Genomic DNA, 14,952 nt, shown 5'->3' on the forward strand with positions numbered 1-14,952 from the left:
TCCCTGTGATGCCTCATGGGGATGGTGGGGGGCAGCGGGGGGGTGCTGCTCACCCCATGCCTGCCCAGGCAGGTGGGTGCCGCCCTGCTTGCCCCCACCATGGTGGAGGTGCTGACACCTGCTTGGTGCCAGTGTCCCTGTGCCCGTGTATGTCCCCCCTGTCAGGGATGAGGCCACCGAAAGCCTTTACCGCTGGGCCAGACCGCTCAGCAGGGCTGTGGGACCGGGGGTGATGGCCTTAAGGTGAAAGAGGGCGGACAGGCTGGGTGTCAGGACACAATTCTTTCCGTGAGGGCGGCAGCAGTGGCGCAGCTGCCCGGAGCAGCAGCGGGTGCCCCATTCCTGCGAGAGCTCAAGGTCAAGCTGGACAGGGCTCGGAGCAACCTGGTCTGGTGGGAGGTAGACCAGGTGGTCTTTCAGGTCCCTTCCAACCCCAACCACTCCATGAGGACTCTGTGACAAGGCAGAGGGGGGTGGCACGGGTGGGGGGCTGTGGGGGAACCCCCCCTCAGCGCTTCTTGGTCTTCACCAGCCCCTTGGCCACCAAGCAGCGGTACAGCTCCTGCAGGTAGGTGTAGATGCACTTGGCATCAGGCACCGGCATCCGCACCATGTCCTCCACCTCCAGCAGCGGGGCGCAGCCTGCCCGCTCCCTGTGGGGACACAGCTGTCACCAGGGGCCCCCCGCCTGGGGACACCGCAGGGTCGGGGGGCCGGGGGGGCTCTCACTCGGCGGTGGCGAAGGCCAGGGTGAAGTTGTGCCGGCGGGCGCCGGGCTCCAGGCTGGCGTAGTCGAAGGCATCGGGGAAGAAGCTGTGGAGGAGGGCGCAGAAGGCCAGGCCGCTGCCCCAGCTGCCCGAGAAGTTCTGCACATCCACGTGCTGCCGCAGATGGATGGGGGTCAGCCTGCCCCACGGCCTGCCCCACAGCCACCCCATGGCCGCCCCACGGCATGCCCCGCAATGCACCACATGATGCAACCCACAGCCTGCTCCATGGCACGCCCCATGGCCACTGCACGACACAACCTGGGGCGTGCCCCACGGCATGCCCCACGGCGTACCCCACAGCATGCCCCACAGCGTGCCCCACGGCCGCCCCGCTCTCACCTGGTAGCCACGGGTCCTGGCGCGGCACCACTCCAGCAGCATGGCCTTGACCGCGGCGCTGCCCCCGACCCGCTTCAGGTGTGGGGCCGGCCCCGTGGCTGCCCTGCAGGCGGTGCCAGGCACCGTGGGGCTCCGTGCCCCCGCACCGTGAGCCCCCGGCCCGGCCTCCAGGGGTCTGCAACTGGCCAGTGGCCCTGACCCACCCCAGAGCTCCCTGCTGCCCCATGGCCCCTCAATAAGCCCACAGCCCCATTGCTCCCCATTGCCCCATGGCCCCCTCAGTCCTGCTCCCCCCACTGCCCCATGCCCCCCATTTCCCCATGTCCTCCCCAATACTCCCACTGCCCCATGCCCCCCCCAGTCACCCCATACCCCCCATGTCCTCCCCAGTACTCCCACTGCCCCGTGGCACCCTCAGCCCCCCACTGTACCCCACTGGCCCATGGCTCCCCAGTACACCCACAGCTCCCCATTGGCCCACAGCACCCTCAGTCCTGCCCCCCCTGTACTGCCCCATGGGCTCCCCAGTACCCCCATACCCCAATTTCCCCATTCCCCCCAATACCCTCACTTCCCCATGGCCCCCAATACCCCGATTGCCCCATGGACCCCCCCAGTACCCCCATATCTGCTATTTCCCCATTCCCCCCCAATACCCCCACTGTCCCATGGCCTCCCACTGCCCCACACCCCTCCCACGCCCTGTGCCCCCCTTGGGGCCAGGCCCCTCTCACCCGCCGAACTTCTCCAGGATGGCGCTGCGCCCCTGTGCCCGGGCACTGGCACGCGGCCGCCCCCCGGACCGCTCCGGCCTTGGCCTCTGCCCCACCGTCTCGGGGGGTGCCCGTCCCCGTGGCCCCCCTGCTGGTGCACCCCTGTGGGGGCCCCGGGGGTGGGGGTGAGCACCACTGTGGGTGCCACTCACGGGCACACATGGGTGGGCCAGCCATGGGAGGCAGGCAAGGGGGGCGTCATGGCATGCCCCCGTAGGGACACAGGGTTGTGGGGTGCCACCTGGGGTGCCCGCCACGGGCAGCCCTGGGGCCGTGCCCCCCTGCCCACACTCACCTCTCACTGCCCCCCGAGCCCTCGTTGGTGCCAGCTGTGGGGGAGAGAGGGTGGGTCAGTGGGGTGGGAGGGGGCACCCTGGGGTGTGGGCACCAGCAGGGTCCCGAATGGATGGGGGCATCCCTGGGGAGCCATCAGGGGCAGGGGGCTGGAGGTCCTCCCCCATGGGGAGGGGACATGGGGATCTGTAGGGGCCCCCTGGGTGGGAGGATGTGCACGCTGTGGGGCAGTGGTGACCCCAGGGGACTCTGGTGCCATTGCAGGACCCTGCCCGTACTGCCTGCCCTGCCCAGAACAGCCCTTACCTGTGGGGGATGTGGGGGATGTGGGGGACGTGGGGGACGTGGGGGACAGGGGGGATGTGGGGCTGGTGCCCCCCCCGGGAGACATGCTGGGGGGGAACTCGGGCCACAGCTCATCCTCATCCTGCAGCCAGGTGGGCTCCTGTGGGCACAACTGGGGTGGCACTGCCAGCATGGGCACTGCCAACCCTGTCCCTTCTACTGTCACCCCTTCCCTTCTGTTGTCACCCTACCCTGGCACTGCCCACACAAGCACTGCCACCCGTCCCTTCTACTGTTACCCTGTCCCTTTGACTGTCACCCTGCCCTGGCACTGCCCACATGGGCACTGCCACCCCTGTCCCTTCTACTGTTACCCTGTCCCTTTGACTGTCAGCCTGCCCTGGCACTGCCCACACCAGCACTGCCACCAGTGCCCTGGCACTGCTTGCATGGGCACCGTCACCCTGGCCTGGCACTGCCACCCCTGTCCCCAGCCCCACCACACTCCCCCTCACCTGCCAGCCCCGGGTGCTGCCTGCTGCTGGCCCTGGCCCAGCCGGCTCCTGTAGCCCCTCCGCGGCACCCCCACTGCCTACCCCCCCGACTGCCTCTGCGTCACCCCTGGCAGTGCTCCTGGCATCCTTCACTGCTTCTGCCCTGGCATCGCTCCTGGCATCCCCTGCAGCTCCTCCCTTGGTGTCCCTCTCCGTGTCCTCTGCCGCCCCAGTGTCCCCTCCTGCATCCCCCACTGCCCTGGCATCACCCCCCATGTCCTCAGCCACCTTGTTGTGTCCCCCACCATCCTCATCTGCCTTGGTGTCCCCCTTGGTGTCCCCTGCTCCCTTGGTGTGTCCCCCCACAACCTCAGCCACCTTGTTGTGTCCCCCCCCATCCTTATCTGCCTTGGTGTCCCCTGCTCCCTTGGTTTCTCCCCCGACATCCTCAGCCACCTTGGTGTCCCCCCTCGTGTCCCCTGCTCCCTTGGTGTCGCCCCCTACACCTTCAGCTTCCCTGGTGTCCCCCTCTGTGTCCTCTGTGCCCCCCACCCCTGCTGCCAGGGGGTCCCCCTCCCTGCTGCCCTCCCCTGCCCCCCCCTTCCCCTGGCCCCGTGGGGGGGGCGTCCGACGTGGGGGTGCCGGAGGTGGGGGTGTCAGTGTCTCCCAGGGGCTCCATGCTGCTGCGGTCACTGCTGCAGGGGCACAGGGCTGTCACTGGGGTGCCCCCGCCAACCCGGCCACCCCCCTGCCCCTGTGCCCATGCTCCCTCTAGCTCCATCCCCCCCATTCCCCCCACCCTGGGCACCCCCGTTGCCCCTGCCCAGCCCCCATTGCCCCTCCCGTCCCCCCCCATTGCCCCCCCCTGGCACCCCAACACCCCAGCCTGCCTCCCCTCTCCAGCCCCCCATAACCAATACCAACCTTCCCATTCCCCTCCTGCCCCCCCCAGTCCCCCCCCCCAGTCCCCCCCCCCGCCCCATTCCGGCACCCCCATACCCCTTCTTGACCCCCCCGTTCCCCTTCCCAGCCGACCCCCGTGTCCCATCCCGACCCCCTATTCCCCACCCCCAACCCCCAATTTCCCCTCTCGACCCCCCTATAACCCCAACCCGACCCCCCAGAAGCTGGTCCTGCTCTCCCATACCTCCTCCCGACCCCCCCCCGGCCCCACGTGTCCCATCCCGACACAACCCTCCCTGCCCCCTCTAGACTCCCCAGTTCCCCCTCTCGACGCGCCGATAACCCCGGCCCCCGGCCCCCGGCCCCCGGCCCCCGGCCCCCGGCCCCCGGCCCCCGGCCCCCGGCCCCCGGCCCCCGGCCCCCGGCCCGTACCCTCCGGCCGCTCCGCACCGCGCCCGCCGCCCCGCCCGCCCCGGCGCTATTTTTACCCGGCGGGGGCAGGTGCCGCGCGCACTCCCCGCCCCCCCGCGGGGCACGCGTGGGGCCGGGCGCGGGGCAGCGCGCGGGAGCGGCCGGGGCACGTGGGCGGGGGACACGCCGCCACCGGGGACACCCCAAAGGAGCCCACGGGGAGGGGGCAGGGGCACTCAGCCAGCGGTCGGGGGGCCACGGGTACCCCAGGGAGGGAAAGGGAGACCGAGGGGCACGGACACGCGGGGGACGTGGGGGACACGGGCACACGGGTGACACGGGGGACACAGACGAGCGGAGGACACAGGGGGATGTGGGGGGACACACCGGTGGTCACGGGCACATGGGGGGCACAGCCGGACACGGGCAACACGAGGGGCTCAGGCAGACACGGTGGGCCACGGTCATATGGGGAACATGGGGGGACAGAGGCACACGGGGGACACGGGGACATGGGGGGTGTGAGGCACGTGGGGGGAAACGGGGGTGTCATAGACACACGGCGGACTTGGGGGGACACAGGGGGTCACACGCACAGAGGGTACACGGGGGGACAGGGAGGATGCCAGGCACGGGGGGGCACTGGGGGGGTCCCAGGCACGTGCGCACAGCCGGACCCGGCCTGGCCCCGCCCCTCGCCAAGGCCGCGCCTTCCCCGCCCCGGCCGCCGCCGCCGCCTCGCCCACTACGGCAGCGGCCTATCAGCGCCGGGCGCGCCGGGCCGCTCTCCCGCTCCGCCGGCCCCTAATGGCCCAAGGCGGCGGCGAGGCGGGGCGCTTCGACGTGTGCGCGGAAGTGCGGCGCTCACGTGGTTCCTGCCGGGAGCCGCCGCGGCGCCAGAGACGTGCTGTCCGGTGCCGACCTGAGCCGAGCCGAGCCGGGCCGGGCCGGGCTGAACCGAGCCGGGCCCGGCCGCCATGGACCCGCTGCGGGCCCAGCAGCTGGCGGCCGAGCTGGAGGTTGACATGATGGCCGACATGTACAACCGGTGCGCCCTGCCGGGGGAGCAGCGGGGGGACTCGGGGATCCCGGGGGGAACTGGGGGCACTGGCGGGTCCCAAGGCCGGAGGTCCCGGGGGGAGTCGGAGGTACCGGGACGGCCCGGGGATGGGGGGGGGGGGGGGTGTGTGAGCTGGGGGCACTGGCGGGTCCCGGGTGGAGCTGGGGGCACTGGGGTGACCCTGGGGCATGGGGCTGAGGTGCTAGGGGCACCGGGGGTGCCCGGAGCAGCGGGGGACACCGAGAGTGCCTGGGGATGGGGGGGCGTTGTGGGTACCCGGGTGTGTTGGGGACCGCATAGAGTGGGGAGCATTGGGGGGGTGCTCAAGGCTGGGGCGGGGCACAGAGGGGTATTGGGGGTACTGGGGAGTGCTGGTGGCACAAGGTGGTGCCTGGGAAGTGGGGGGGACACTGGGGAATGGCTGTGGTGTCGGGGCGCTGGGGCTTGGGGCCGGGGGGCCAGGTCTGAGTGTGGCAGGGCTGGTGAGGGGCTGAGGGTGCGGTGCGGTGCAGGATGACGCAGGCGTGCCACCGAAAGTGCGTCCCCCCCTACTACAAGGACGCAGAGCTGTCGAAGGGGGAGAGCGTGTGCCTGGACCGCTGCGTGGCCAAGTACCTGGAGGTCCATGAGAGGATGGGCAAGAAGCTGACGGAGCTGTCGCTGCAGGATGAGGAGCTCCTCAAGCGCATGCAGCAGGGCACTGGCACGGCCTGACTGCCCCGGCCCCCCTGCTCCCTCTCACCCCAATAAACTGGATGCATTGGGCCAGCTGGTTTGCTTTCCTTGTCCTTCCCCCACCCCCCCCACCCCCCCCCGGTGATGTCTCGGGGTACATGCTGAAGCTGGCAGATGTTGCTGGGAAGCCCCCCCCACTTGCTGTCCCCAGCTGCCACATGCTGTGTCCTTGAGGGGGGCACGCCTGGGGGTGGCCCCCCCACCCCAGGCAGGCCCAGCCCATGTAATCCCCAGGATTAGGCAGAGCCGGGCTGAGCCCCTTGTAATCCCTTGCCCCTGCCTGTCTGCTGGCCAGTGGGGGGATGGCCGGGGGGGGACCCCGCAGAGGGACACAGCCCTGGAGCAGCTGGAAAGAGACAGGCATGCAGGGACACCCTGGAGGGCTGGGAAACACCCAGCCCCGGTTGGGGGCACACAGGGGGACCAGGCAGGGACACCCACACGGGAGGGATGAGGGGGGTGCCTGAGCAGGGACAGCCCGGACAGGCACAGACATGCCCCTGCACCCACAGGGATGGTCAGAGAGGACAAGGGACACACATGCATGGACACCCAGAGAGCTACACCAGCACAGGGGCACCCCGACCCTGGGTGAAGGGCACCTGCAGTGGTGATGCCCTCCCACAGCCCAGTGGTGTGGGCGGTGGCTGCTGGGAAGTGGGTCAGGCCGTGCAGGTAACGGTGGGGGTGCACTGTGCCCCGTGGCTCCTGTTACTCCTGCCTGCAGTGCCAGCACCCTTGTGAAGGGTGCAGGGCGACAGTGGGCACGTCACCAGGCCCTGCGGTGGCGGGTGCCACACGGCAGTGGGTGCGCAATGCACAGGGGCTTGTGCATGCAGAGCCCACGACTTGGGGGTGCAGCACTGTGGGGGGTGTCTCTCCAACCCCCCCATCCCTGCAGGGAGCTGTGCATGCCTTGCTGTCCTCCAGCCGCCCGGGCGCAGCAGCAGTGCCATCAATATTTCAGGAGGAGCAGGCAGTGACCTGGAAAGGCAGTGCCCCGCCGTGCCCCCCCCGCAGGAGCCAGGCCCCGCTCTCCCAAAATAAGACGATTTTTAATAAATAATTTCCCACCTTTTGGTTCCTGTTGCGGGTTTTTCCCACTCAGGATGGGGGGGGACCCCCTGCATCCTGCGCATCCCCTCCCCCCCCCACAGCCACCCCCCACAGTTCTAGGGCCCCCCCGGGGAGAAGGAGGTCACAGGCACCCTGAGGAGCCAGGACCCCCCTGGGATGCCGGGGGGGATGGCTCAGAGCCGGGGCAAGAGCAGACTCAGGAGGGGCAGGAGGATGGGGGGCTGGCGGGGGGCAGTGGCAGCTGTGGGGGCACAGGGTGCCTGGGGGCAGCGGACATCCCTGGGGGGGCCATGGGAGTCACGGGAAGGGGGGGGTGGCCGGGGCTGGGGTCCCCGCAAGTCGTGGGGGGGCAGGCCATCACGGTAGAAGGCGGAGGGCGGCGCGGCCGGGAGGGTGCCGGGGCGGCCCAGCGCCCGGCCGGGGGTACCCATTACCGCCACCCCACCACCGCCATCGCCAGCTTCCTCCTCCTCTTCCTCCTCCTCCTCGGGGCAGGCGTCGAAGTCGCGGGGGCGGAGGTGCCGCAGGTCAGTGCCGCGGCGGTGCGGGGGGCTGGCGCAGGTGACGGGGGAGCTGGAGACGCGGGTGCGACGGAACCAGGCCCAGAGCGGGCGAGCGCGGCAGTCGCAGGCCCAGGGGTTGGCGTTGAGGCGCAGGAACTGGAGGGCTGGCAGGGCGGCCAGCGGGTCCCCAGGCAGCGCTGCCAGGCTGTTGTTGAACAGGTAGAGGATGGTGAGGCGGGCCAGGCCCCGGAAGGCGCGGCGGTGGATGGCAACCAGGCGGTTGGCGTGCAGCAGCAGGCGGTCCAGGCTGGGCAGCCCTCGGAAGACGCCCTCCGACAGCGCCCGCACACGGTTCCCGTGTAGGAAGAGGTGGCTCAGGTTGGCCAGGTCGGCAAAGAGGTCGTCCTGCGGGGGATGGAGGGAGAGAGGGGGTGGATATGGGGCATGAGGCCCCACTGGGGAGCCCTCAGCCCTGCCCCCGTGGTTCCCGCACAGTGGGTGTCACCTAGAGCCCTGCCAGTGTGTGTCCTGCAGAGCCCTGCCCCATCTCCCTGCTCCGTGGGCTGCCCCCGGAGCCCAGCCCCATGTCCTCGTCCTGTAGACAGCACCCATCGCCCTGTTTGTGAGCATCTCCCATCGCCTTGCCCCATGGGCACCACTGCCCCAAGTCCCGGCTTCGCGGGTGTCCCCCATCACCCTGTCCTGCGTCCCAGCTCCGGGTCTCCCACAGAGCCTAGACCTGTGCCCATGCCCTTGAAGGCGCCACCCCCCCTCCCCAAAACATGGGCATCCCACCGCGGCCATGGGGCAGCCCCAGGGCTGTGGCAGACCTGGAGGTAGAGCAGCCCGTTCTCCTGCAGGTAGAGGTACTGGAGGCTGTGGAGGCCGCGGAAGATGGCGCTGGGCAGACTGGCCAGCTGACACCGGTAGAGGTGCAGGGCCTGGAGGCGCCGGAGGCCATGGAAGGTGTCGGGGGCCAGGACGCGGAGGTGGGGGTTGTCACCCAGGTCGAGCTCCTCCAGGGCGGGCAGGTGGCGGAAGGTGCCCGGCTGGATGGAGGAGATGTTGTTGGAGTAGAGCCAGAGGGTGACGGTGCTGGGCCCGAAGGTGCCAGCCCGCAGCGCCCCGATGACGTTGTTCTGCAGGAAGAGGCGGCGGGCGCCGGGCGGGAGCCCCGCGGGCACCGAGGAGAAGTTGTTGGCCTGGCAGCTGACGGTGGGCGGCGAGACGTAGCAGGTGCAGAGCGCGGGGCAGGCGTGCGCCCCGCCGGGCACCCACGCCAGCGCCGCCAGCAGCAGGGCCGCCAGGCGCCCGCCTGAGGGCACAGCGGGGCGTCAGCACGGGGCACTGGGGCGCTGCCCCGGCCCGGCCCCCCCATGCCCACCGCCCCGGCGGGGTCCTCCCAACACAGACTCTGGGGCAGGGGTGCCCTAGGATCCGCACCCCACAGAGCATCCCGGGGCTGTGCCCGCCTGCGCAGTGCCCCAGAACCCCAAGGCCATGCCCACCCCATAGGGCTGAGCACCCTGAGGAGCCCCCAGGGCCTTCCCCACCCCATGGGGCCGTGGTCCCCCGGGAGAACCTCAAGGGCCATGACCACCCACGTTGGCCATGGTCCTCTAGGAGGACACCAAGGCCATGCCCACCCCAGCGGGCCGGACACCCCTGGGAGCCCCCAGGATGATGTCAGCCCCGCAGACCCCCCCCAGGCTATGCTGCCGCATAGGGCCGTGCCCACCCCACAGGTGTGGGCACCCCAAGAAGACACTGCTTCAGTGGCTGTTGTGTCCCTGGGTCCCCGGGGGCCGTCCCTGCAGTTGGGGGCCATTGGACCTCCCAGGGCCCCAGGCCACCCCTCGTGGCCACGCTCCCACGGGAAGGTGCCCACCCCAGGGGGCCACGCTCCCTGGGGACCTCCTAAGGGCTACCGCTGCCCCCACGGGGCCACGCACCCCTGGGACGATCCCCGCCCCCTCGGGGGGCCATACCCCCCCCACGCGCGCCCCCCGACAACGGGGCGGTGCCACGTGCGCGCGTGCCGCGGCCACGTGCGGGGCGGGGCGCGCGTGGGCGCAGGCTGACGCTCTCGCCAGTGACACGCGCCGCCGCCGCTCCGGGTGCTCAGCGCCGCCGCTCCCCACCCCCCCTACCCTGCTCCCCTTCCCCCCCCCCGCGTCCATCCCCCCGCCGCCCCCCTCCGGCTGCAACCCGAGCGCTTCATCCATAATTCAGCCCGTCGGCCTGGCCCCACGCCCGGGGATGCGTGGATGCTCCCAGCCGCCGGTACCGGCGGGGGAGGGGGCGGGGGGGCGGTGGCCCGCCCTCCCTCCCCTCCCCCGGTGCGCCTCGAGGGGGGGGACACACCCCCACCCACCCACGGAGGCGTCCGGCGCAGCTGCTCAGCGCCGCCCCCCTCCCCCGGCGCCCCGTGCCGGCGTGCGCCCCCCACCCGCGTCCCATCTGTCACTCCCCCTCGCCGCGGGCTGACTCAGTTGGGAGCTGAAGTCACCGGTTCCCGGGCACCGCTTCTTCCTCCCGCCCCGGTCCGGGCACGGAACGGGCGCGCCGCCCGTGGGTCCCCCACTGAGCCCCCAGCACCCCCCGCGGGGTGACCCGGGCACTCTGCAACCCAGCGCTGCCCACGCGGGGCACCGGCTGGGCGCGGGGCGCCGCCACGGCGGGCGGGTCGTCCCGGGGGCAGCGCCGGGGAACCCGTGGGGCGCGGGGCACCGCCACGCCGGGTGATGCACCCCGGTGCCGCCCTGGGCGCCCCGTAGGTCGTGAGGCACCCACGCGCTGTGCTGTGCGCCCCGGGGCGGCACTGGGGACCCCCCGGGTCGTGGGACACCCCCGAGCCAGGCGGGGGTGGCACCGGGCACCCCATGGGCAGCCAGGGGCGCGCCGGGGCTGCGCCCGCACCCGGGACTGCGCACCCCGGCGTGGCACCGGGGACCCCGCGGGTACCGTGGCACCCACGCGCGGGGCGGCGAGTCCCTGAGCTGCACGGGGCATCGCGGGGGTCGAGGGGCACCCCGACGCCGGGCCGGTCTGGCCCCGGGCAGCCCCTGGGTGGCGGGGGGAGCACGCTGGGGTGCCCCCACGCGTGGCTGCGCGCCCTGGGGCGGCCCCGGGCTCCTCACGCACCGCGGGGCACCCCGAGAGCCCGGCCCCCCCCCAGGCCGGGACCGTGCTCTGCAGGGCGGCAGCCCCCCACCCACGGGGCTCACCCGACCCCCGTGGGCCCCCCCGGCCGTCCCCACGCCTACCTTGGGGCAGGTCCAGAGCCGTGGGGGGCCGCATGGCGGGGCCGCCTCTCAGGCGCTGCCCGCTGCCCGGGGGCTCATGGCCGGTGCCGGGGGAGCTGCTGGCCCCCTTCACCGCCGCCGCCCCGCCGGGAGCAGCCGCCGCCGCCCCGGGGCATGGCACGGGTGGGCTGCGGGCACGGGTGGGCTCGGGCTCGGCACAGCTCTGCCCGCGGCTCCGGTGGGGCTGAGCCCTGCCCCGCGCCGCGCCTTATCCCGGGGCGGCCGCGCTCCGCCCCCCGCCGCCGGCCCCGCCGCTTAACCCTTCCCGGGCCGGCCCGCCCCGCTCCACGCAGCGGGGGGGGGACCGCGGGGGACCCCCGGCGGGGAGCGGGGGCCGCACCGCGGGACCCCCGGGGGGCGATCGCCGCTGCGGACGCGGGGCTTGGTGGCGGGCGCCCCCACGGGCGAGGCGGGGCCGGCGCGGGGGGGGCTCTGAGCGCGGGACGCTGCGGGCGGGGTCCCTCGCGCGGTCCCGGGACCGGTGGCGGGCGGCGGGGGACCCTTGCACGAGCTGCCCACGGGCGGGTCCGCGAGCTGCCCCCGGGCCGGGCGGCGGCCCGCGCGGGCGGCACGCGGCGCCCCGATCCACGCCCACGCGGGACCGCGGCGCTGTCCGCGGTGCCACCGGCGCTGTCCATGGTGCCGCTCCCACCCGGGGCCGCGCGAACCGCCTCGCGGGGCCGCGCGCCGCCAGCCCCGGGCCGAGCCGCGTGGGGGGGGCACGCGTGGCCGCGCCAGGCTGCGGCGGCGCGAGCTGGCACCGGCAGCGTGTTTGCGGCACCGTCTCCGGCGCGGCTCCCGGCGAGCGAAATACCACAAGCTGGCGCGGCGGGCACCCGTGGGCGGCGGCGGGGGCGACGCGGGGCTGACTCAGGGGCCGCCATCCGCTCCCCGCCCCGTCGGTGCCCCCATCGTCCCGGCATGGGCCCTCGCAGGGGCACCCCGGGAGCCGTGGCAGGGGAGGATCCCCCACCCCCTGGGGCCTGCACAGTGGGTACCTGCGCCTGCCCGCCCAGGGGGACCTGGGGATGTGGTGGGTAGAGGGACAGGCCTGGTGCCACCAGCCAGGCCCAGGTGGGCAGAGGTGGGTGGTGGGGGTCATGGTGGGGCAAGTGGGAGGACGGACAGGTGAGGGACAGTTGGTGGGGAGGACGGACCGATGGACAGACAGGTGAGGGACAGCCAGAGGGGAGGACAGCCAGGTGAGAGACAGCCGGAGACACAGATGGATGGACAGACGAGCGAGGGACAGCTGGAGAGGTGGGCAGGACAGACAGACAGACGGACAGAGGGAAGGGCAGGAAGGCTGCCAGGATGCGGGCAGGGCAGGTGATGGGCAGCCAGACGGGCGGCTGGACAGATGGATGGCTGGATGGGCGTGAGGAAGGATGGAGTTGTGGTTGGAGGGGGACAGATGGATGGAAGATGGACAGATGGGTGGGTGACAGACAGATGGATGGGTGATGGACAGACAGGTGGGTGATGGACAGACAGATGGCTGATGGGCAGGTGGATTGGTGATGGACACACAGGTGGGTGGCCAAGCAGACAAGCAGCTGGCTGGAGGGGTGGGACAGGAGGGCACAGGATGGGTGGCTGCAAGTACCAGTGGCAGATGGATGGGGCGGCCAGAGGACAGGGGAACGCACATGGCCTAGTTGGCCAAAGGGAGGGTGATGGCAGAGACAGGGGATGCCCCAGGTAGGGTGGCAGCAGGGGACCACAGGGCCAGACAGGCTGTGGGGCTGGTGCCGAGGACATTCAGGTGACAACATGGTCAGGGGAGGAGTGGCAGCAGGCACAAGTGGCCAGAGACAAGGCAGGGCCTGACAGAGCACAGGCAGGATGGCATGCTGGGGGTGGCATGGGGGGGCTGGCCAGGGGCTGGCTCTGCATGGCACAGCTGGGGTGGCCCAGGAGTGGCCCAAGGGTGACTCCAGGTTGGTGCAAAAGTGACCCAAGAGTCACCCAAGGGTGGCTCAAGGTCAGAATCAGAGAATCACAGGACACTTTAGATTGGAAAATATCTTCAAACCATCGAGTCAAACCACTGCCCCAGCGCTGCCAAGGCCACCACTGACCCGTGTCCCCCAGCACTGCACCCATGCCGTTTTGAAGCACCCCCAGGGACGGTGACTCCCCCCCGGGCAGCCTGCTGGGGTGCCGGACACCCTCTCATGAGGCCACTGCCCCTGCTGCCCCTTCACCAGCCTGCCCCGGTGTGACCGCTCCCCCTCGTCCTGTCCCTTGTGATCTGGGGGAAGGGGCCGAGCCCACCTCAGCGGGTGGTGGCCCAAGGGGAGCCCAGGGGTGACTCAAGGTGACCCCAGGGTGGCCCCGGGGCGGCTGCAGCTGGGGACACTTCAGGGACACCAGGCAAGGAGGTGGCCCTCCCGGAGGTGGGGACGGGCCACACCGGGGGTGGCAGGGGGTCGTTCACCCACGAGGGGCACGGGGGGCCCCGTGGGGGGGGCAGCGGCACGCCGTCAGGAGGCTCTCGGCCGGGACAGCCCCGCCGGGGCGGACCCACGGAGCGACCCCCGGGGCTGCTCCACCGGGGCCGCCTCCCCCCCCCGCCCCCCGCCGCGCCCGGGAGGCGGGGCTGGGCCGGGCCGCTCCGCTCCGCTCCGCCCGCTGCCGGGGAGGGGCGGGCAGCACCGGCGGCACCGGGCCCCGCCGGGCCCCACCGGGCCGGGCCGGCAGCTGCGGGGGGGCCGCCCGCGCACCGGGCCGCGGTGAGCAGCACCCGGGGGGGCGGCGGGAGGAGCCGCGGGGGAGCGCGGGGGCCCGGATGGTCCCGGGCCGTGGGGATGGGAGGGGGATCTGGGGGCCGTGGGGATGGGAAGGGGGGCTGGGGGCCGTGAGCTGGGGGCTGTGGGGGCCGTAGGGGCCGTGGGGCTGGGGTGGGAGGAGCTGGGGCCCGTGGGGATGGGATGGGGCAGCTGGGGGCTATGAGCTGGGGGGCCATGGGGGTTGGGGGCCATAAGCGGGAGGAGCCATGGGGCTGTGAGGCCGGGGGCCATGGGGCTGTGGGGACCATGGAGGCTGGGGGGCTGGGAGTGGGGTGGGCGTGTGGATTGAGGTGGTGGGGTGGCCATGGAGCTGGGGGCCATGAGCTGTGGGGCTCTGGGGGCTGTGGGGGCTGCGGTCCATGGGGGCTGTGGGCCGTGAGCTGGGGAGCTGTGGGGGCTGTGGGCCGTGGGGGTCACAGGGCTGGGGACCATGAGCTGGGGGGCTGAGTGCACGTGATGGGGGCTGATGGGGGGGGTGTTGGGGTATGTGTGGCAGGCCTGGCCGTGGAGCTGTGTGGGCCCCGGGACCGTGGGGCAGGGCTGTGCCCAGGGGGATGCCCCCTGCCCCCTGCTTGTCCCTCTTGCCCCTGTGTGTCCCACACTCACCCCCAGCACCCTAGGGCCTTGCCCTGGTGCCACCACAGCATGGGGCGGGCTATGAGCGCTGGCACAGATCTGCCCTATGGCTGCCCACCCCCAGGGGCACGTGTATCCCCCCTGCCACACGTGTCCCCCCACCACACGTGCACGGGCAAAGTCCCCACAGCCAGGGCTGCCGCCGCCGCCTGCCTGCCCCACACCACTGCCCCTACCCCTGCTCTGTGGGGCGCTGGCAATGCTCACCGCAAGGGCACCTCACGCTCTGCAGCAGGGGTGCTGCACACCCTGGTGACCCACAGGGCACCCCCAGCCCAGCCCCATAGCAGCTTCTGGAGAAGCCACGAGCTGGCTGCCTGGGGACTGGGCAGTCCCCGCAGGGAAGAACCGGCCTTTGTTACAATTAATAATTACAGTGAAAGAGGCTGGAGGAGCTGGAGCGAGGCCCAAGCGGGCAGGACGCCCTTGCTGCTAGGGGGACTGGGCGGGGGGGGCGTCCCCTGTCCCCACCTGCACCTCTGTCACAGTTCAGGGTGAGCTGGGGGGACACGGCAGGGCCAATGTGGCTGGAGGGACTGGAGTCACCGGTGCCAAGGGCCCCGAACCTCCTGCTC

The 14,952-nt window shown here is 72.3% G+C and overlaps 3 protein-coding genes across 3 annotated transcripts; 1 reads left to right on the forward strand and 2 right to left on the reverse strand.

Moving 5' to 3' along the window:
• Positions 1–267: 267 nt before the first annotated feature.
• Positions 268–4,660, reverse strand: SMTNL1 (smoothelin like 1). Its single transcript, XM_056354639.1, has 8 exons — positions 4,347–4,660; positions 2,977–3,650; positions 2,483–2,621; positions 2,178–2,250; positions 1,844–1,984; positions 1,110–1,212; positions 730–881; positions 268–653 (listed from the first exon to the last, which is right to left on the reverse strand). The coding sequence occupies exons 2-8, from the start codon at positions 3,229–3,231 to the stop codon at positions 509–511; spliced, it is 1,008 nt and encodes a 335-aa protein (XP_056210614.1). The 5' UTR covers positions 3,232–3,650; positions 4,347–4,660; the 3' UTR covers positions 268–508.
• A 459-nt stretch (positions 4,661–5,119) lies between these two features.
• Positions 5,120–6,097, forward strand: TIMM10 (translocase of inner mitochondrial membrane 10). Its single transcript, XM_056355002.1, has 2 exons — positions 5,120–5,317; positions 5,842–6,097. The coding sequence occupies exons 1-2, from the start codon at positions 5,247–5,249 to the stop codon at positions 6,041–6,043; spliced, it is 273 nt and encodes a 90-aa protein (XP_056210977.1). The 5' UTR covers positions 5,120–5,246; the 3' UTR covers positions 6,044–6,097.
• A 144-nt stretch (positions 6,098–6,241) lies between these two features.
• RTN4RL2 (reticulon 4 receptor like 2) lies at positions 6,242–11,151 on the reverse strand. Its single transcript, XM_056355001.1, has 3 exons — positions 10,911–11,151; positions 8,475–8,959; positions 6,242–8,049 (listed from the first exon to the last, which is right to left on the reverse strand). Exons 1-3 carry the CDS (start codon positions 10,942–10,944, stop codon positions 7,315–7,317), a joined length of 1,254 nt encoding a protein of 417 aa, XP_056210976.1. The 5' UTR covers positions 10,945–11,151; the 3' UTR covers positions 6,242–7,314.
• Between the last annotated feature and the right edge of the window lie 3,801 nt (positions 11,152–14,952).

Source organism: Falco biarmicus, chromosome 10, assembly GCF_023638135.1.
Source record: "Falco biarmicus isolate bFalBia1 chromosome 10, bFalBia1.pri, whole genome shotgun sequence".
NCBI classification, from domain to species: domain Eukaryota; kingdom Metazoa; phylum Chordata; class Aves; order Falconiformes; family Falconidae; genus Falco; species Falco biarmicus.

Bases quoted from the DNA above. Each gene is read 5' to 3' on its own strand.
- SMTNL1 (XM_056354639.1), bottom strand. From the start codon at position 3,231: ATGGGGGGTGATGCCAGGGCAGTGGGGGATGCAGGAGGGGACACTGGG. The intron at 2,251-2,482 runs GTAAGGGCTGTT...ACCCCAGGGTGC, and splicing joins ATCCCCCACATCCCCCACAG to CCCCTCCCACCCCACTGACC. The intron at 1,985-2,177 runs GTGAGTGTGGGC...GGGCCCCCACAG, and splicing joins GGCTCGGGGGGCAGTGAGAG to GGGTGCACCAGCAGGGGGGC.
- TIMM10 (XM_056355002.1), top strand. From the start codon at position 5,247: ATGGACCCGCTGCGGGCCCAGCAGCTGGCGGCCGAGCTGGAGGTTGAC. The intron at 5,318-5,841 runs GTGCGCCCTGCC...GGTGCGGTGCAG, and splicing joins ATGGCCGACATGTACAACCG to GATGACGCAGGCGTGCCACC.
- RTN4RL2 (XM_056355001.1), bottom strand. From the start codon at position 10,944: ATGCGGCCCCCCACGGCTCTGGACCTGCCCCAAG. The intron at 8,960-10,910 runs GTAGGCGTGGGG...CTGTGCCCTCAG, and splicing joins GGCTCTGGACCTGCCCCAAG to GCGGGCGCCTGGCGGCCCTG. The intron at 8,050-8,474 runs GTCTGCCACAGC...CATCCCCCGCAG, and splicing joins ACGGGCTGCTCTACCTCCAG to GACGACCTCTTTGCCGACCT.